A 21,883-nucleotide genomic window follows, 5' to 3' on the forward strand; every position below is an offset into this window, starting at 1 on the left:
TTAATAGAATTCATCAGCTATACAGTTATCCCGACATTTGCTATAAACAGTGACCCATATTAGCGATATCCCAGAATGTCTCGCTATCTCATTTAGAGATGCCCGGTATTCTTTTTTTAACCTTGATGTCGTAAATTCCCATTAAAACTTACCCTAGCATAATTATGTGTGCCAACAGTTATACCAATGCCAGCAAATAATACAATTAAACCAATAATGACAAATATTATGCCACGACCACAGGCAAAACGAGAGCCCACCGATGAAACCTTCCTACAATGGGGGCAACGAGCCAACGAATTGTGAAATGTATTAAACTGTAAAGAGAAGAAATAAAAAAAAAAACATTTAAAACCAACTCTTCTTTTCTTTTTCACAAATCTCAAAATATTCACCAAAAATGTATCCGAACAATGGCCACAGGTGACACGACACATACCCGGCATAGTGGGTACGGGTGGTGTAACAGGGCTGGGAGCTAAATTAATAATACGCTTGCAATTGGGACGTGGACAAGCGTTGAGATGAACTTTTACAAATGAGCAAACAATTGCAAGGGCAACGTACATACTTTTTACCAGGTGGTGCATTACGTATGGGCTGGAAAATAAAGAAAAAATTAAATAATCAAAATTTAAACATATGAATAAACAAACACTCACTGTAGCTTCATTACACTGAAGACACTTAACAACGTGCTGATCTCGCTTCGAGGTTATATCAATCATACCCTGACATACGCGACAAGTAACCATGGGTACACCACCAGCTGTACCCTGCTGATAAGGTGGTGGTACTTCATCGGGTCCAATAAAGGGTACATTCGATTGTGCCACACCAGCTGTAAAAAAAATTAAACACAAAAATATTAATAAAATTATCTCGTTTGAAATCATTAAAATAGTTTTGCTTTTATTCATATCACAATTTTTTTTATAAACCACAATTTTAATTTACCAAATGAATAAGGTTCTTCTAACATTTTAAATTTATTCATTTATAAGCCACAAACAAAGCTGTTTGTTTTTCTTTTGCTAAAGATTAATAAACTTTTAATGTTTTTTTTTTTTTTTAATTAGTGCCAATGTTATTGCATCGCCATAAACAAATGAAATGAATGAATTAAATATATAAAATGCTAAAACAATTGATCATTTTATTATCAATATATTAAAAAAGAAGAAAGAAAAGTTTTATTAAAGCTTTTCTTTATTCTTTGCTTGTCCTTCACTTTGTGTAGGAGTTCAGTTTATCATTTATGTAAGTAGTGTAATCGTCAGAAATATGATCCCTTAAAGTCTGTTTTGAATAAGAAATTTTTTTAATAAATATATCTTTGTTAAAATTCATCAAAAAACTAGAGCTTGCTACTGCTGGCTTTTGTATACATAAATGAAAAGGTAAAATCCGTTTCAAATAAATAAAATTTTAATTAATCAATGTCTATATATTCGATAAGTTGGTTAATAAACTACTCTAGCAAACATAGTAATGGCAAAATTCCTGAAGTAGCACAAATTTGCAATCTCAATACATAAGATTGAATAGCGCCAGTATATTTGTTAATCTTAAGTAATCTCGCTTATGAACTATGAATCCAATCAAGTAATAAGTACAAAACATCTGTAGTTTTTAAAAGCTTTTTTAGTTATTATAGCTAACTTAAAGCAGTAGGGACTTCCCAAGTCAACAAAAACTAAATTTTTAATTTATAAAAGTACAAAAGACAACAACTGTTGTAATTATATCTATCTATCTATCTATCTCTCTACTTCTATCTATCTATCTATCTATCTATCTCTATCTATCTATCTATCTATCTATCACATCTATCTCTATCTATCTATCTATCTATCTATCTATCTATCTATATCTATCTATCTATCTATCTATCTATCTATCTATCTATCTATCTATCTATCTATCTATCTATCTATCTATCTATCTATCTATCTATCTATCTATCTATCTATCTATCTATCTACTCTATCTATCTATCTATCTATCTATCTATCTATCTCTATCTATCTATCTATCTATCTATCTATCTATCTATCTATCTATCTATCTATCTATCTATCTATCTATCTATCTATCTATCTATCTATCTATCTATCTATCTATCTATCTATCTCTATCTATCTATCTATCTATCTATCTATCATCTATCTATCTATCTATCTATCTATCTATCTATCTATCTATCTATCTATCTATCTATCTATCTATCTACTATCTATCTATCTATCTATCTATCCATCTATCTATCTATCTATCTATCTATCTATCTATCTATCTATCTATCTATCACTATCTATCTATCTACTATCCATCTATCTATCTATCTATCTATCTATCTATCTATCTATCTATCTATCTATCTATCTATCTATCTATCTATATATCTATCTATCTATCTATCTATCTATCTATCTATCTATCTATCTATCTACTATCTATCTATCTATCTATCTATCTATCTATCTATCTATCTATCTATCCATCTATCTATCTATCTATCTATCTATCTATCTATCTATCTCTATCTATCTATCTATCTTATATCTATCTATCTATCAATCTATCTATCTATCTATCTATCTATCTATCTATCTATCTATCTATCTATCTATCTATCTATCTATCTATCTATCTATCTATGTATCTATCTATCTATCTATCTATCTATCTATCTATCTATCTATCTATCTATCTATCTATCTATCTATCTATCTCTATCTATCTATCTATCTATCTATCTATCTATCTATCTATCTATCTATCTATCTATGTAAATCTCTACTAACCTACAAACTTATCTACATATCTAGCACATTCAATACCTCCTTAAAACTAAAAAACCCTATCTATTCCATCATAAAATCTTGCCAAAATCAGCGAACATATACAAACTAAATAAAGGCTTTAAAAACAAAGTCATTGCCTATATACACATATTAATTATTATAACTCTTAAAAAGAGTTCATCGTGATAAGAGCAAAAAAAACTCAGTCTTTTGTTATGAAAAATAAAACAAAAAAAAATAATAAAATGCAGTGCAGAAAGTAGTATTAAATTAGTAAATAATACTTAAAGAAAGTATTGATTTTGTTGGGGTGGGAAATGAATATTTAATAAAACAATACTAACATACAGACACAAACTAAATACAAGTAAACAGTTATACATATGTATTTACAATCATTTATATTGTATACAAAAAAAGTTAAAACAGAAAAATAATAATAAACGTGATAACTTAAAAAATGAGTCACAACTTTAGCCAGCCCAAACCTACAAGCAAGTAGTAGTGTTTTGATATGACAACAACAAAAACAAATGTTTGGGAGTAAAATTCGTAAACTACATATATTAAAAATCACAGAGTCCATAAACAAATAAATAAATGATCAACTATAATTATCAATTGTTTATAAAGAATATTTCTTTTTTAAGTTTTGTCAATTAAAAAGTGTTATTCGGATTATAATTTAATATTTAGTGAACCTAATTGAAGTTTATTAATAGATTGGTTTGTATATTTTAATTTTTGTCGTTATTTTAAATGTTGTATATTTTTAGTAAAAATTTCAATATTTTAGGGAGATTTTAGATAATTCATAACATTGTCTATAAGTACTTTTGTAAATTTGTTTCTTAATGGTTAACTAATATATTGTTGACACAATTGAATGTTTTTTTTTTATATGGTTTACTAAGTTTTTCGGTATTAAATATTCCAGAAATGGACTAGCTATGTGTATGAAAATACATTTGAATAGGAAAATTAATGTCTGTAGTGTTCCTTTGTTTTGTAAAAGTTTAGAAAATGTTTATATTTTTTTTGTTGTAAAAAGTATTTTAGATAGTTTGTAAAGCAATAAAGTACTGATTTATAACACTAATATTTATACAAAGATTACATTTCTGGAATTAGTCATTAATACTATTAATTTCAAATTTGAAGATAAATAATAATTGAAACTGATTTCGAGTTTGTTATTATTTATAACAATGAGATTGGTCCAGGGGTTCTAAGTGGAAGCTTTAATCTGTCTGTCTGTCTGTCTATCTATCTATCTATCTATCTATCTATCTATCTATCTATCTATCTATCTATCTATCTATCTATCTATCTATCTATCTATCTATCTATCTATCAGGATCTATCTATCTATCTAGTCTATCTATCTATCTATCTATCTATCTATTTCTATCTATCCTATCTATCTATCTATCTATCTATCTATCTTCAGCTATCTATCTATCTATCTATCTATCTATCTATCTATCTATCTATCTATCTATCTATCTATCTATCTATCTATCTATCTATCTATCTATCTATCTATCTATACTCTATCTATCTATCCTATCTATATTATATCTATCTATCTATCTATCTATCTAGCTTCTATCTATCTAATTCTATCTATCTATCTATTTATCTATCTATCTATCTATCTATCTATCTATCTATCTATCTATCTATCTTCTATCTATCTATCTATCATCTATCTCTCTATCTATCTAATTATTACAACTAGATATGGTGTAAGGATGCATTTTTTATCGTATTTGTTAATGCAGTCAGTCGCTAAATTTGCCGGTTTATAAAAGTGAGTTGCGCAGTTAGTATTGTCCAAGCCATTCCTAGCCTTTTTACCGGTATTTCCTATCTATCTATCTATCCATCTGTCTATCTATCTATCTATCTATCTATCTATCTATCTATCTATCTATCTATCTATCTATCTATCTATCTATCTATTTATCTATCTATCTATCTATCTATCTATCTATCTATCTATCTATCTCTATATATCTATCTATCTAAAATGAACACGGTACAATCTCAAAAATCTTCATTCAATTTAAAAGAGAGAAATACCCCGAGCTTTTAATGAAGAATTATTACAACTAGATATGGTGTAAGGATGCATTTTCTATCGTATTTGTTAATGCAGTCAGTCGCTAAATTTGCCGGTTTATAAAAGTGAGTTGCGCAGTTAGTATTGTCCAAGCCATTCCTAGCCTTTTTACCGGTATTTTCTCATTTATAAACAAATTTTTATTTTAATAAACGGTTTATAAAACAAATTTTGTATGGAAATGTTTTTTTATAAAAGCAAATGTTGTAAAGGATTTGTTTACGAAATCGAAATTGTCTGAAATTTGAATGAATTTATGGATTTATTTGTATAAATATACATACATATAGATATAAATAAAGAAGAATACAAAATGTTATTACGCATATTATTAACCCTTTAACTACTGCCACTAGTACAACTAAATATTAAAAAACTCAAAAATGATCATAAAATTATATAAAGGTTAACAACTTTTTCCTGAAAAAATGAATATTTTCGTATCTGAAGAGTTAAATCATATCGAGAAATTAAAACCCCTTAGCCCTAGACAACAAAAGAAATGATTGCGAAATCGAATTGTTTAAAATTTATCTATTAAAATTGCAAAATAAAAAATAACAAATAACAAAAACAGTCCGTTTTCAAGCAATTTCTTAACCCTTTCAATCGTATTATTATATGTAAAGAGTTAAGAAAATTTACAATAACTGTAACACACTTTACAGTTATATGATTCGAAAGAAATTTGATACCTAAATAATAATTCAAAGTTTTATTGAAATGGAAAAAAAACAAAATAAGAAATCTTTGCAAAACATAAGCATACTTTTGTTGTAGTTTCGCTTGAAAAAAAAATATTGAAATTTTAAAATAAATAAATAATTAAACAAACAATATGCAGTTATTGACTGTTAGTAGTTGTTCGTTAGAAGATTGCAACACAATGGCACAAACACACTTGTCGGGTTTCCAACCACATTCAAAACATTCAGTCAGTCGTTCAGTTCAGTCAAATAACAAAATGTGACAATAATAATAACCAAACATAAGAAACAAATGAATAGTAAAAAACATTGATAGTTGCAATAACAATAACTTATAGTAGCAGTATAACCTATAATAAGTTAGCCCACTCCGGAGGGTTCTGCATGTAGGACCAATATTTTTTGGGTGTTACAAACATTATCTCAAACGCATAATTACAATACAATTGCAAACTATATTCTTACCTATTCTAAGGTTGTAATGAAGCAGACCAGAGACTCTTGTGACAATCGAACCCACTATCCCCAGGCTGATAAGCTAGCCTTTCGGGGCACCCGTTTTCTGATATATTATAAAAAAATTTAAAAGAAATTTCCAGTATTAAACCGGGAAGTTCTTTTCCATACATAAACATTCTTCAATATTATTGTACTCATAAATCCCTCCTCATAACTGTACTAGTGTAGGGTATACTCCATAGTGTAATAGCCTATGATTTGATTTTTAAACAAAAAACACCAACGCCTAGTCAGTCTATGGTACATGTAGACTTACACGTACTTATAGTAAACATTCCCTGTTATCCAAATTATAGTTTAATGAACTACTTACCTTCTGCTGATGGTTGTTGCTGTTGTGACGGCTGCTGTTGGCCTGTAACACCAACATCACCTTGATTGACGGCAGCATTGGTGGTGGTGCCGGTTGAGGCGGAAGTATACATTGAAGTATCTTCATTCTTCAATAGACTTTGTCTCTCGGAATCACCCATTTTTCTTGCCTTCTTCCTTTAGCTAAACAGAAACTTGACCACGAAATTTATAAAAATGTAAATACTTTTAAGTATTATTTGTTTTATTTATGTATGTTTTCTTGTTAATTTCCTAAGATCTCGGGTCTTTGGCTTTTGTTTTCACTTTTTTATTTTTTGTTATTATTGTTTTATTTTGTCTATTTACTTTTACTTTGGTATTTATTTAGTGACTTGATTAAATTACACTTTATTTTTCTTATTGCTGTTGTTGTTGCTGCCTCTGCTTTATTTTCTTTTTAATGGAGAAGACCTGCAAGAATAGGAAGAAAAAAACATACAAATTTAAATTTTTTTCACAAATAAGAAAAACACATTTTTTCATTGTTCTTTGTCTTTCCCCCCGAATGCGGGCCGTATGACTAGAAGATAAATCTTGATATTATTTTTATCTTTAATTTATTTATTTAAATTATATTCTTCTTAATATGTTTGTGTGTCATAATCTGTACATTGATTGCATTTTGAATAGAAAAATTAACAATTTAAATTAATTTGTAACTTTTTTCTTCTTTCTTCTCTTTTTCTTTTCTGCTATGACTGCAGTTTTTTCCTTCATTCAGTTTTTTATTGCGTTTTTTCTTGTTCCCTCTTCTGCTCCTTTGACAATTTATATTGTCATTTACTTTTTTGTACAATTTCATCAGTTAATTTTTTTAACAATTTACTTTTGTTTTAGTTGTAGAGTTTAGCAAATATTTAGTTGTTCGTTGTATATATTTTTGTTTACCTTTTGTTATAAAAGTTTGCAAAATATTTTTTTTGCGTTGATTTTAAGAAAACTGCAAAATTGGTTGATTCTTCCCGAAGAATGAATAGAAAAAATCACCGAATTCAATAAAACGGCGAAATGTCATTACAAAGTCCTGCGCCGACAAAAAACGACGACAACGGCGGAACAGACATTTAATATTTTTCGGCGTCAAAAAATTGGCAGTAAACCGGCTAAGTTTTCAGCTTCTAATTTTCAAAAGAAATTGAATAAAAGCTTGATCCATATTACTAAAAGCTTATTTTTCAAATGTTTTTTTCGAATCCAAAATGAAAAAATCTCAATTTTAATTGTTCTGTTCCGAAATTCAAATGAAAAATCTTAACTCTTATTATACTGTTATAAATTTATATAAGAAATATGCTTTTCATTTGAGATTTTCTGAATTCAAAATGAAAAACTTCAATTTCGATTGTTTCCTAATTTCTAAAGAAAATTTTCATAATAAAAACGAATTTTCTGAATATCATATCAACAATCCTATTGTGTTTTTAAAGAAATAAAAATTATATTAGAGAAAAAATGTTTCCCAGCTACATAAACGTTCAAAATGTCCATTATGTATCTGAAATTGCAAAATTCATTAGATTTAGTGAAACTCCTATATATAAATATTCAACGACGGCGCCTAGGCTTTATGCTAATTCGGCTCAGGTTTCTGTATCGTTTTTATTTGCTTCGTTATTTAGGGTGGCACAATTTGGTACTACTTTAAAGGGCGTTTTTACATAGAAATGCAGTGCTTTTTAAACTTTTTTTAAAGGGATGATTAATTTAAATTTTAACTACTTTTTTAAAGCTGATTTTTTTAGAACTTTTTATACCAGAAATAGATTTTTTCTTTTTTGAAGAAAACTTTCTATAAATCATTTTTTTAATATTAATAAATTTGCTATTTTTAGAAAATCTATAACAGAAGAACGTGGACCATTTTTTGGTACTTTCATTTTTGTTTGTTTGGTACAATTTATATTGTTTACACCAACGCTGTAGTAGAAAACATTCGCCCAAACAACGTCAACGTTTTATTCAAATGCCCGAGATGCCAGATTATTTTATACAAAACCGCGAATTTAACTGAAACAAAATAATATTAAATCGACTGAAGCTAATCGATAAATAGATTCTCTTGTATAAAACAAATCAAATTTGTAAATAAAAAAAGAAAAAAATCGAAAATGTCGAAAAGCCAAATTAAAAAAAAAAAAAAAAAAAAAAAAAATACGAAAATTTTAAATTTTAAAGTCGAAAAATTTAATTTTTATAAATTGCAGAGTCAAAAAGTCGGGTTTTTTTCAACTATGGAGTTCTATGAAGAGTGAATATTCCTATTAATTTTTGGATCAAATGGATCGAACTAGAATGTAATTTTTACCTATAAAAGGTTGAGAAAGAAATATATGAAATTAGTTTTTCCAAGTGTATCACTTAGAGAATAACCATCGCCAACAGTCAGATTATTACAACAATATATTCCAAAAATATCTGTTGATCAAATACTAAAAATAGCTGAAACCTACAAAAAGATCCCTTCATTCACAATCAAGATCTTGTTTTTTATTTTTCACACATACAAAAATACGTAAAATTCTTGATTTTGTTAAAAATTCTAAAAACTAAAGCAAAAATCTTTAAATTTTCCTATTAGCCAATTGCATGAAATTAAAAACGTCAAAATACCTCAAAAATTTTACACATCTGGCCACACTAAGTACTTTTTTATACAACTGTGAAATTTTTTATATCAAACACACAATTGTTTCGTTCTAAAATTTTATTTTGCAAACTTTTACCAAACTCACTAAGAAAAAATAAAGAAATTTTACAAAAAAAGTAAGTGTTACTGAAAAAATAATATTATAAATTTATGGAATCGTCAAAAGTAATGAAAACCTTTTGGGTTGGCAATAAATAAAACGAAAACAATAAAAATAAAAGCGATGATTTCATTTTGCCTTGAGAAAGAAGAAGCAAAAACGGATGAAAAAAAAAACTTCACTGATTTTTTTCTTGACTAGCTTGCTTGTTGTTGCTTCCGTACTTCGCCGCAGCGACGAGACAAGTTTTTTTTTATTGTTGACGCTACTGAGCAGTTCAAGTGACAGCGGGAGTGAAACAACCACAACAACAAAAAGAAAACCCCAATTGTAAAAATAAAAACAAAAATTTAGAAAAAGAAAAATAAAACAATAGAAAAAAAATAAACGTAAAAAACAACGTAGAAAAATCAGTTGCTTTAACAAAAAAACTGCTGAAAAAAGAGAAAATGTGGCAGAGTGTGGGATTTTCTTAAGACAAACACTTGTTAATTAATTGATTTTTCACCAGCAACTTAAAAATTATAACTACAGTGCTACTTATATGTGTTTATCTTACTTTTATTTATATTTTATCTTTTCATTATAGAAAAAAAAACTTGTGAAAATTGTGAAAAATTTTTAAAGAAAAAGAACGAAACGACGACGATATTAAAACAGGGAAAGCAAATATAAAAAACATTAGATACAAACAAAATCTTTGAACAATTTTTTTTACAACATTTATAAAAAATTGATTTAAAAGACTTTCCCCCCGAATAAAGCCTAAAACCAGGAAGGATTTATATTCGATTTTCCCTGGATTTTAAACGAAACGAAACTTTTGCTCACTGAACTCTTTGATAGAGTCTCCCAACCCAACAAAAAATACACACACATAAACGACCACATACAAACAACAACTAAAAAATTATGATGGAATCACCTCCACTGTTTAATAGTGTTGAAGACGAATGTCGTTATTGGAAGGAAAGGGCTAAACTCTATCACAAAGAGTAAGTGTTTGTTGTATTTGTAAAAAATGTGAAATTTTCTTATTTATTTTTTTTTGCAATATTTAGGTGGACAGATGTTAAGCAGGAGTATGACGAATACGTTGAGCAATCACGTGAAATGGAAGCCGAAATGGATGCTACTATTGATCAAAAACAGGCAACAATTAAAGATCTCAGATTTAAATTATCATCAGTGGAAAAAGAAAATGAATCACTTAAGGTTAGTTAAATCATCCTTTTTTTAAAGCTAACAAAAACCGGAATTAAAAAACAAGTAAGAGTTAGGTTTTGTGACCTTTATAATTACAGGCAAATCCCGGTATAACGAATCTCACTTTAACGAAAATCCGATATAACGAACAGCCAAATTTTTAACATTAACTACCTTATATAGCGAACGTTTAAGAAATTTTATACTCGATATAACGAATAAAAAGAAAAAATACCTAAAAAAATCCAGCTTTTGATCAAAAACTTGATTGAGCAATTAGAATATAATGTAAAAATGAAAGAAGTCGCCCATATTCCTAATTTCAGTTATACTACATATCTGACCTATCGATCAAAATTCCTTACATTATAATCTAAAAAGCATAAATCTGTTAGATGTGAATTTAATGGTAAATTTAGCTTGAATCGTGTTTAAAAGGGATACATTGAAATAATAAAATTTTACAGCAAAATAAATTATTTCGATACCCCAATTTGGCGCAATATTCCAGGGTTTTGAAATTATCAGCATGAGACTCAGTTATCGATTCTCAAGTTCAGTTTTTTCTCAAAAGAGTTTAATTCTATCTTCTAGATAATAAAATAAGGTTAAGGAAATAGCAGGAAATTAAAGTTGTTAGAAAACTAAAATCCTTCACAAATTTTTCAATCCGTTCAGATGTTCAAAATGGAAAAACGTGTGCGTTGTTATTAGTTGTTTGAAATAAAATTTGAAGTAATAATTTCATACATTAATTTGAATGGTTTTTTGTCCATTAAATAAATAAATTTACTAGAAAAAATAATTCCGATATAACGAATATTTCGATTTAACGAAAGGGCCTGACATTATATCATTCGTTATACCGGGATTTGCCTGTATATTAAAATATTCAAACCAAACTCTAGCACTTTATCTGCTATTGTTTGAAAATTTAGATTTTTATAAAATATGATTGATATGAAGTGAAAAATGGGATCTTTAACAGTACTGAACAAGAACTGAACTATAACTGAACTAGAACTGACCTGGAATTGAACTAGAACTGAGTTCAGTTCTAGCTAGAACTGAACTGAACTAGAACTGAACTAGAACTGAACTAGAACTGAACTAGAACTGAACTAGAACTGAACTAGAACTGAACTAGAACTGAACTAGAACTGAACTAGAACTGAACTAGAACTGAACTAGAACTGAACTAGAACTGAACTAGAACTGAACTAGAACTGAACTAGAACTGAACTAGAACTGAACTAGAACTGAACTAGAACTGAACTAGAACTGAACTAGAACTGAACTAGAACTGAACTAGAACTGAACTAGAACTGAACTAGAACTGAACTAGAACTGAACTAGAACTGAACTAGAACTGAACTAGAACTGAACTAGAACTGAACTAGAACTGAACTAGAACTGAACTAGAACTAGAACTGAACTAGAACTGAACTAGAACTGAACTAGAACTGAACTAGAACTGAACTAGAACTGAACTAGAACTGAACTAGAACTGAACTAGAACTGAACTAGAACTGAACTAGAACTGAACTAGAACTGAACTAGAACTGAACTAGAACTGAACTAGAACTGAACTAGAACTGAACTAGAACTGAACTAGAACTGAACTAGAACTGAACTAGAACTGAACTAGAACTGAACTAGAACTGAACTAGAACTGAACTAGAACTGAACTAGAACTGAACTAGAACTGAACTAGAACTGAACTAGAACTGAACTAGAACTGAACTAGAACTGAACTAGAACTGAACTGGAACTGAACTACAACTGAACTCGAACTGAAATTAACTGAACTAGAACTGAACTAGAACTGAACTAGAACTGAACTAGAACTGAACTAGAACTGAACTAGAACTGAACTAGAACTGACTAGAACTGAACTAGACTGAACTAGAACTGAACTAGAACTGAACTAGAACTGAACTAGAACTGAACTAGAACTGAACTAGAACTGAACTAGAACTGAACTAGAACTGAACTAGAACTGAACTAGAACTGAACTAGAACTGAACTAGAATGAACTAGAACTGAACTAGAACTGAACTAGAACTGAACTGGAAACTGAACTAGAACTGAACTAGAACTGAACTAGAACTGAACTAGAACTGAACTAGAACTGAACTAGAAGAACTAGAACTGACTAGAACTGAACTAGAAAAATGGGATCTTTAACAGCACTGAACTAGAACTGAACTAGAACGGAACTAGAACTGAATTAGAACTGAATGAACTAGAACAGAACTGGACTAGAACAAGAATTTTTTAATTTATATTTGACAAATTAGAATGTACACTTTGTATGGTATATAAAGCAGCAAATGTACGTAAATTTTCTAATCAAAATCATTGAATTCATTATCTCTTTAAGTACTTGATTAAACAACGTAACAAATAATTTTATATACTTTTATATTGATTGAGAAAGTTCAATAGTCTGATTGTCTAGAGCTAAAAGGAAATAAATGAACTAAAGAACATTTTGTCAAATCAATTTCTTCCAAATGTATAAAATAAATAAAGAATGAGTTGTTACTTCTGCTACATTTGTTTTCTATTGTGTATTGCAAAAAATCAATAACGTTTCTCGCATTTGTTAATTACCTCTTTTAAAAACTCTATTTTTAGCTTTATAAACATTTATTTTTTATGACAATTTTCCTTTTGTAGCAAACTTGCTCAATAGAAAACATAGAAATCACTTTTATTACATTTTTTCCTTTTCTTTTCTTCGTAATATTTTACATATTATTAAATATAGAAACATGTTGAAATCCTGATTATAATAACGTAACCCTTTAATAGCCTAAAGCTTATTCATAACTTTTATACCGAAGAAAAAAATAATAATAATAATTTGTTGGATTTGATATTTTGCATTTAAAACCACAGAATTAATCTTATAGAAAATGAATGAAGTGTTTTTATTAGCTATTAGCGGTATTCTTAGATGTTTTTCACAATGAAATTGTGGCCAGAAATATGTCGCCAAGAATTTAATAAGGTCTAAATTTAAAATAGTTGGAATATAGCCAACGTATTAATCTATTTACTATATTTGCTTTAAAGGTATAAACATGTTTAAAACATTTATAGTAAACATTTTTGTGACATAATTACCAGAATGATAACACTTTTTACATTAACTTATAAAAAAAAATTCGTCGTGCGAGAGTCTTTTTATCAGTTCTAGTTGAGTTCTAGTTGAGTTCTAGTTGAGTTCTAGTTCAGTTCTAGTTCAGTTCTAGTTCAGTTCTAGTTCAGTTCTAGTTCAGTTCTAGTCAGTTCTAGTTCAGTTCTAGTTCAGTTCTAGTTCAGTTTAGTTCAGTTCTAGTTCAGTTCTAGTTCAGTTCTAGTCAGTTCTAGTTCAGTTCTAGTTCAGTTCTAGTTCAGTTCTAGTTCAGTTCTAGTTCAGTTCTAGTTCAGTTCTAGTTCAGTTCTAGTTCAGTTCTAGTTCAGTTCTAGTTCAGTTCTAGTTCAGTTCTAGTTCAGTTCTAGTTCTAGTTCAGTTCTAGTTCAGTTCTAGTTCAGTTCTAGTTCAGTTCTAGTTCAGTTCTAGTTCAGTTCTAGTTCAGTTCTCGTTCAGTTCTAGTTCAGTTATAGTTCAGTTCTAGTTCAGTTCTAGTTCAGTTCTAGTTCAGTTCTAGTTCAGTTCTAGTTCAGTTCTAGTTCAGTTCTAGTTCAGTTCTAGTTCAGTTCTAGTTCAGTTCTAGTTCAGTTCTAGTTCAGTTCTAGTTCAGTTCTAGTTCAGTTCTAGTTCAGTCTAGTTCAGTTCTAGTTCAGTTCTAGTTCAGTTCTAGTTCAGTTCTAGTTCAGTTCTAGTTCAGTTCTAGTTCAGTCTAGTTCAGTTCTAGTTCAGTTCTAGTTCAGTTCTAGTTCAGTTCTAGTTCAGTTCTAGTTCAGTTCTAGTTCAGTTCTAGTTCAGTTCTAGTTCAGTTCTAGTTCAGTTCTAGTTCAGTTCTAGTTCAGTTCTAGTTCAGTTCTAGTTCAGTTCTAGTTCAGTTCTAGTTCAGTTCTAGTTCAGTTCTAGTTCAGTTCTAGTTCAGTTCTAGTTCAGTTCTAGTTCAGTTCTAGTTCAGTTCTAGTTCAGTTCTAGTTCAGTTCTAGTTCAGTTCTAGTTCAGTTCTAGTTCAGTTCTAGTTCAGTTCTAGTTCAGTTCTAGTTCAGTTCTAGTTCAGTTCTAGTTCAGTTCTAGTTCAGTTCTAGTTCAGTTCTAGTTCAGTTCTAGTTCAGTTCTAGTTCAGTTCTAGTTCAGTTCAGTTCAGTTGTTCTAGTTCAGTTCTAGTTCAGTTCTAGTTCAGTTCTAGTTCAGTTCTAGTTCAGTTCTAGTTCAGTTCTAGTTCAGTTCTAGTTCAGTTCTAGTTCAGTTCTAGTTCAGTTCTAGTTCAGTTCTAGTTCAGTTCTAGTTCAGTTCTAGTTCAGTACTACATAATTCTTTAAATCTTTTTTAATTTAGATCAAACTCGAATCACATAGTATGGAATTAAATAGCATTGAAAAACAATTGGAAAATATGAAAAAAGAACGAGATTCCATGAAAGATACCTGCGACAGTTGGAACAGAAAAATGATGATTTAGAACGAGCGCATCGTATACTAAATGAAAGTATTGTAGATTTTGAACGAATGCTGGATAAAGCATATGAAAAGAATGCATTACTTGAAATGGAAGTAGATGAAAAAGAAGTTTTACAAGAAAACTACAAAGATTAATGGATGAAACGAGAGGTAGATACAATTTGTATTTTATCTAATTTATATAATTGTATTAAATATTTTCTATTTGCTTACAGATCTTAAACAAGAACTTAATGTGAAAACACGTTACACCTCCACAAACGGAACACAGAATGGCGGTCTGGTGGTGGGTTCTGGTTCTGAAGTTACCACACCCAATGGCATTAATGGTGATATAATGTTGCAGTCGCACGATACAGCAGCCCTTAATAATACCAATACGTTAGGAACAACAAATAATACAGCAACAAATATTAATGATTATCAATTACAACAGCGTTCATTAAAAGTAAGATATGCCGTTCATTAAAACAAACCAGACACGCTTTAAAATTAACTAAAAAGTATCGTAAAAAAGATTAAGAATTTTTGTTGAAAAAAAAGAAAATACACACAGGGGTCTAAATCACAACACACAAACAAACACTATAAAAAAGCACATTTTATTTATTATTTTATTATTATCTTATTATATTTATACGCTTTTTATTTATTTGTATTTTTACATATTTTAAGTGTTAATCTCTTAATATTTGTAATGTAAGTTTTTTTATTTACTGTAGCGTATGTATATTTTTATTTTATTTTTTTGTTTCATTATGCATTTTATCATTTCTTTGTCTTTTATGTTGTAATGGAAATTTACATATTTTTTTGCTTTAACGATGGTTATATTTGAACAACTGGTAACAGACATTTTTTTTCGTCAGTTAAAAGTTGTCTAGGTAAGACTATTAGTATTTATTTGTTAGTTTAAAACGTTTTTTTAATATTTTGTTTTTAGCAAATACTTTTTCAGATATTCTTTAATTTTGTAAGTTGTATACAATTTGTACTTTTGTGTTTTTTGATTTAAAACAAATACTATTTAAAATTCCTATTTGTATTCCTAAAAATTGTGTAAATTTTAAAAAGATTTTAAAAAAATTCTTTTACTTTAATTGAGATAATTTTTTATAAAAGTGACTCAATTACATTTTTTATTCAAACATTCTTTTGTATGTATAATATTTATAAATGTTAAGTTATTTTTCTATTAATGTTAATAAATACATTGTAAAAATGCTCATTAATTAAAAAAAAAAAAAAAATAATAAAATCATCAGCAGGTTCATTTCATCTTCATCATAATTGTCGTAAATCATTTCACATAATTAAGTAATTTTGTTCATTTATATTTAGTTAATCAAAGTGCATTTGTGTTGTGTTTGTCCCCCCCTGTGTAAATTCTATTAATCTTTTATCCCTCTACTACCTTTCCTATTTTTTTAGTTATTTTTTAGTTTAATACTTCCTTCCTCTATTTGAAATTTAATATGAAAAATGGTAATTTGTATTGTTTTTTTGTTTTGCTAAATCTAGGAAAACCATTTGCCGATCCGGATAATTTACTTAATGGTAATGCAATGACTGCTAGTTCACGTACGACAGCATTTAACATTGTCACTGATATGCTCAGAAAATTAAATGTAAGTATAAAGTTTTTAAAATTTATTAAAAATGGTGTGGGATTTTTGTGTAATTTTCTACTTATAAAATAATCTCTTTGTTTTAGTTATAGTTCATTTTTAATGCATGTTTAATTTTCTAATAAATTTTGTTTAATTATTTATTTGTTCTAACAAAAAAACAAGTCTAGAAAAACTAAGTGTTTTATCCATACGAAAAAAAACTTTGATGATAATATTATTTCTTATCTGTCTCCAATTGTTGTTTAAGAAATATGTGTTTGTCTATTTGTTTTGTTTGTTATTGTCTAGTATAATTTAAATGTCATTTGTTTAAGAAATAATGAACATAATTATTAATATAATAGACGTTGGGGGTTTTGAAAAATCGTTGATTTATCGTAATTTAAAACAGAAACTTTGTAAAAACATCAATTTTATTCTTACAAGACAACAAGTAAAAGTGATGGTAAAATTGGTTACAAATATAAAAATTTGTCAAAAAACATATAATTTTTAAAATAATTGGAATTTTTAAAAAATTTGTTAGTTTTAGTGTAATTTTCAAAATTTCTCTCTATTATTGAGGAAATTTAAAAAAATTGATATTTTTGGCAAATTTTCAAAATTTGTCTTATTTTTGGGAAAATTTTCAAAATATTTTTAGTTTTAGAAAAATTTTCAAAATTTTTGAAAATATTCCATTTTTAAAAAATGTTTCTACTTTGAGGAAAATTGTCAATATTTGTCTATTTTTAGGATAACTTTAAAAATTTGCCTATTTTTAGGGGAATTTTAAAATTGTATCTATTTTTAGGGAATTTTTTTTTCCATTTAGAGATCAATTTTCGAATTTGTTCAATTTTGGGGAAATTATTGCAAAAGTTGTCTATTTTTGGGGAAGGTTTTAAAATTTGTCAATTTTAAGAGAAATTTCGATTTTTTTTTTAAATTTTTTCGGAAATTTTAAAAATTTTGTTTATTTTTGAGAAAATTTTCAAATATTTCTATATTCATATATATGGGGAAATTTTTGAAATATTCCTTTTTAAGGAAATTTAAAATTTTTTTCTATTTTGAGGAAAATTTTCAATATTTTAAATTTAAAATTTATTTTTTTAGAAACATTTTTAAAATTTTATCTATTTTTAGGGAAATTTTTTTACATTTAGAGAAAAATTTTCGAAATTTGTCCAATTTTGGGGGAAATTTTTTTTCCAAGTTGTCTATTTTTGGGGAAATTTTAAAATTTGTCAATTTTAAGGGAAATTTACAATAATTTTCAAGAAAAGTTTTCAAAATGTTTCTATTTTTGGGATATTTTTCAAATATTTCCCTATTTTTCGAAATTTTCCCACTTTTGGGATAATTAAAAAAAATTGTTCTATTTTGAGGAAATTTTCAATATTTGTATATTTTTAGGGAAATTTTTAAAATTTTATCTATTTATAAGGAAATTTTGTTCAGTTTAATGAAAATTTTTTGAAAATCATCCAATTTTGGAAAATTTTTTCGAAAAAATTTTGGGAAATTTTTAAAATTTGTTAATTTTAAGAGAAATTCCATTTTTGTTCAATTTTTCAGAAAATTTAAAAATTTTGTTTATTTTTGAGAAATTTTTCTATAGACATATAAGAAAATTTTTGAAATTTTCGTCTTTTGGGGAAATTTAAAAGATTTTTCTATTTTCAGGAAATTTTTTTCATTTAGACAAAATTTTTCATTTTTGGGGACATTGTAAAAATTTGTCAATTTAAGGGAAATTAATATTTTTTAAAATTAAAAAAAAAAAAATTAAAATCCATTTAAGGGGAAATTTTCAAAATTTGCATAATTTTGGGGAAATTTTCAAACTTTTTAGGGACATTTTTGGGAGAATTTCAACATTTTTCATTTATAGAGAAATTTGTCTATTTTAGACAAAAAACTAATTAAGGAAATTTGGATAATTTTTGAAATTTGTCTTTCTATGAAAAATTTTTCTATTTTTAGTAAAAATTTTAAATTTGTTTCCATATTTCAAGAAATTTTTCAATTATAGGGAAATTTTCCAAAATTTGCTTATTTTTAGGGAATTTAAAAACCAACATAATTAGGAAATTTCGAAATTTAACTATTTTAAAGAAATTTTTAAAAATTTGCCTTTTTTTATAGAATTTTCAAAAATTTTCTTATTTAGGTTTGGGTAAGAAGGCTAGCCACTCAAACAATCTTGAGTGGCCCAGGTGGGTTCACCCTATTGCGGTGCCCTTGTGATGACCTAGTGTTCATAGGAGTCCATTAAAGTACTACTCACTACTTCTAGGTTTAAACCAACCGATTTGATTCACAAAGTTTAAGATATTTTTGAAGCATATCCCAGTTAGCTTCATCAAACAAGAGAGAGCATCAAACCCGAAACATTGTTTTCTGCTTTCAATGAATAATGGGCAATAGCAAAGTTGGTGAGGTATTATTTCCACTTCTTCCTCATTATGACAACTTCTAAAGTAATCGCTGTATTCGAGACCCATTTTTCTGACGTACTTGCCAATTGCATAGTGGTCTCGTTATGATTGATAGCAGCATTCTTATTTGATCCCTGCGAATGCTCAACAATAAGCTTGATGTTGGGAGTTAAACCATCTAATTTGACCGATTTCATATAGTTTAGTCTGAACCAGTGACTTTTTGGTCGCAACTTTGGTGTGCCTTAAAGGTAGTATCAAATTTAATTCCAAATCTTTCAATGTAAAACCCAGAACTCATAACTTTTACTCCTTTTGGAGCCATTAGTGTAAACATTCGTTACATCATTGGTTGAGTGGGACTCGTTACTGAATTCCTAGCAGGAATTGTTGTTGTTGTAACAGTTCCACTGTGGCCGATAGTTCTTTCCTGGGAAAAAACTTTCGGTTGATACAGCTGTCGCTGGGTTGACAATCTTTGGCCGAGTATGACTTGGGGTCGTTCCGGAGCGAAGATCCAATTGTCGTGGGAACGTCTAGCAGGAATTCGGATATGATAGCTTCTGTTGCAATAAGGTTTAGCAATGCAATAGTCTACATTAAGCTGCAAGGATTGTCTTTACTTGCCAGACCACGAATCACATAGGTTTGTCTGATTTCAGAATTAAGGGCTAGTTGTATTACCATCAGGACAGCTGGTAACTAATTCGTTACAGTTAGCAAGGCTTTTGTTGGCGACGTCCTTATTGCTCCCGCAATCCTAATTGCAATGTTTGGTAGGGTGTGTTAACGCTGTAAACGAAGAATATCTCTTCGTCATTTGATTCAGAGATCTGATGCCAGGTATTGCCTTGTCATGCTTTTAGCTTTCACTCCAACGCAAACTATTGAACAAGATTTTGTCTTTGACATTGCAGTTCTTTCTTTCTTAGCCTTCGACTAATCGGTAGAAGAGCAAACAAACAAATCCGACTAAAACAAATCATCTTGCTACTCATCAGACATCGACATCGAAATGGCACTAGTTTTCTCAAAGTAGTCTCTTAACGTGAGACCATTCACATACAGTCAGCACTTGTTCTTTATGTTCCTCGATTCGCGCATGAACGTTAGTTTCCCTCATTTAACTTTAATACCTTTTAGTCTAAGTCTCTGTTTTTAAACGATATGTTTGCCACAGATTATCACTAACAATGAATTTTAAGGCATCGTATCGGTTCGACTTTGGATATCTTATGATTTGTTAGAGATTGACTTCCGATTTTTCAGATTTTTCCTCCTTCGTTTCATGCATGTGTGTGTGCTTTAAATTGTTTGTGTCTTTGTTAAAACTATGATATTCACTATTAAGTATTGGTTTGTGTCCATGATAAACAAATCAAAAATGAAGTTTACGAAATAAGAATAATTGAATTCAATACCAGATACAAAACGCAATTAAGCTCTAAAGTTTATAACATTTTTAAAAGGGCATACAAATTTGACTTTCCAACTAGCAACATAAAGATTAGAATATTGAAGTTGTGGATAAATATGAAATTCTAAATTTTCTTCTATATAAAAAACATTTCTTAATTTCACTTTTAAATACAACATACAAGTACATCTCTTACTAATTCCATTGCACTAAACATTAAAAATGAATTCTACCTTAAAAAAAGCTTAAATTTCTTACTTTCCTTCATACTACTTGTAGTCCTAATGTCCATGCATTGTTACTTATAAACCTTTTCAAAACAACTTTCTAATATTACATTCTTTTACATTTTTCTAACAGTAACATTAATTGCATACATTCTTAAAGGAACTGAAAAAAAAACAAAGACTAACCTTTGGTCTAAACCCTTAAAAAAAAAGAAAAAAATTTCGTTAAAAACACAACCTCAAAAATTCTATTCTATATAAATTATCTTTCAGTTGGATAAAGCACTTTTATGTCCTCAATGTGATCGTTTTAGTTGTATATGTGAAAGAACGAAAGTCAACACCACCACAAATTCCACCACTTTCTCCTCCACCAACAAAACATCTAAGGCAAATAATGATGATACCCAAATGTCGTCGGTGTCAGAAGATGCCCCCGACAATAATAATGTTTTATTGCGTCGCTCCACCAGTCGCAGTAATACAAGTTTAAATTTTGGCTCAAACATTTTTAAACGTTTTGCTGAACGCATGAGTTCAAATAATAATATTTTTGCGGCACTTTAAGAAATTCCTCCAATAGTAGTGAAATACCAAATAATATAAATATTTAATATGATTAGACCAAAAAAGACATAGAGATTATTTTTTTTCGTAAAAATTTAAAAATGGACTGATGAAATTATATAAAGCTTAACAAGTTTAAATACAAATTAATACAAAAAGATACTAGTGTTCGTTTTGTTAGCTTTAGTAGATTTTATTAAGAAAGACCTACTTTTAGTTGGAAAAAAAAACTTACAATTTTCTGTATTAATATTTAATGTTTAATTTAATTTTATTTAATTATATAATTTTTATTTATATAACTGTAGCCTAATAATTTTATGTATTAAATATTTTTTTTAATAAATTTTTTATATTATTAATTGTTTCTTTGTTATATTTTATGTTTAAGCTTCATAACTCACATAAGGCCCAAATACCACCATTATATTTGCTTAAAATATTGAAAACTTACTGAATCTTAAAAATTTCCTATAGAAGTAGTTAATCTCTCCGGAGAGATCGAAAGTTTGCTATATAAACTAATGATATCTTAAGTGAAATCCAAAATTTTCTAACAAATT

At 28.2% G+C, this 21,883-nt stretch overlaps 2 protein-coding genes across 2 annotated transcripts; one reads left to right on the top strand and one right to left on the bottom strand.

Annotated features, from left to right (window-relative positions):
* Positions 1 to 101: 101 nt before the first annotated feature.
* Positions 102 to 7,511, bottom strand: LOC119613667 (type 2 phosphatidylinositol 4,5-bisphosphate 4-phosphatase-like). The gene is given in 6 exon segments (XM_037969690.1): positions 102 to 317; positions 396 to 516; positions 518 to 600; positions 663 to 841; positions 6,472 to 6,923; positions 7,401 to 7,511. Coding segments are annotated over 5 exon segments (744 nt in total). The 5' UTR covers positions 6,632 to 6,923; positions 7,401 to 7,511; the 3' UTR covers positions 102 to 116.
* A 2,660-nt stretch (positions 7,512 to 10,171) lies between these two features.
* Positions 10,172 to 21,320, top strand: LOC119613664 (nuclear distribution protein nudE-like 1). Its single transcript, XM_037969687.1, has 6 exons — positions 10,172 to 10,254; positions 10,321 to 10,474; positions 14,934 to 15,030; positions 15,271 to 15,492; positions 16,577 to 16,683; positions 21,027 to 21,320. The coding sequence occupies exons 1-6, from the start codon at positions 10,172 to 10,174 to the stop codon at positions 21,318 to 21,320; spliced, it is 957 nt and encodes a 318-aa protein (XP_037825615.1).
* The last annotated feature ends 563 nt before the right edge of the window (positions 21,321 to 21,883 follow it).

This window comes from Lucilia sericata, unplaced genomic scaffold (genome assembly GCF_015586225.1).
Source record: "Lucilia sericata isolate MDLA Ls3-8-SP2 unplaced genomic scaffold, ASM1558622v1 Contig002239F_arrow, whole genome shotgun sequence".
Lineage (NCBI taxonomy): Eukaryota > Metazoa > Arthropoda > Insecta > Diptera > Calliphoridae > Lucilia > Lucilia sericata.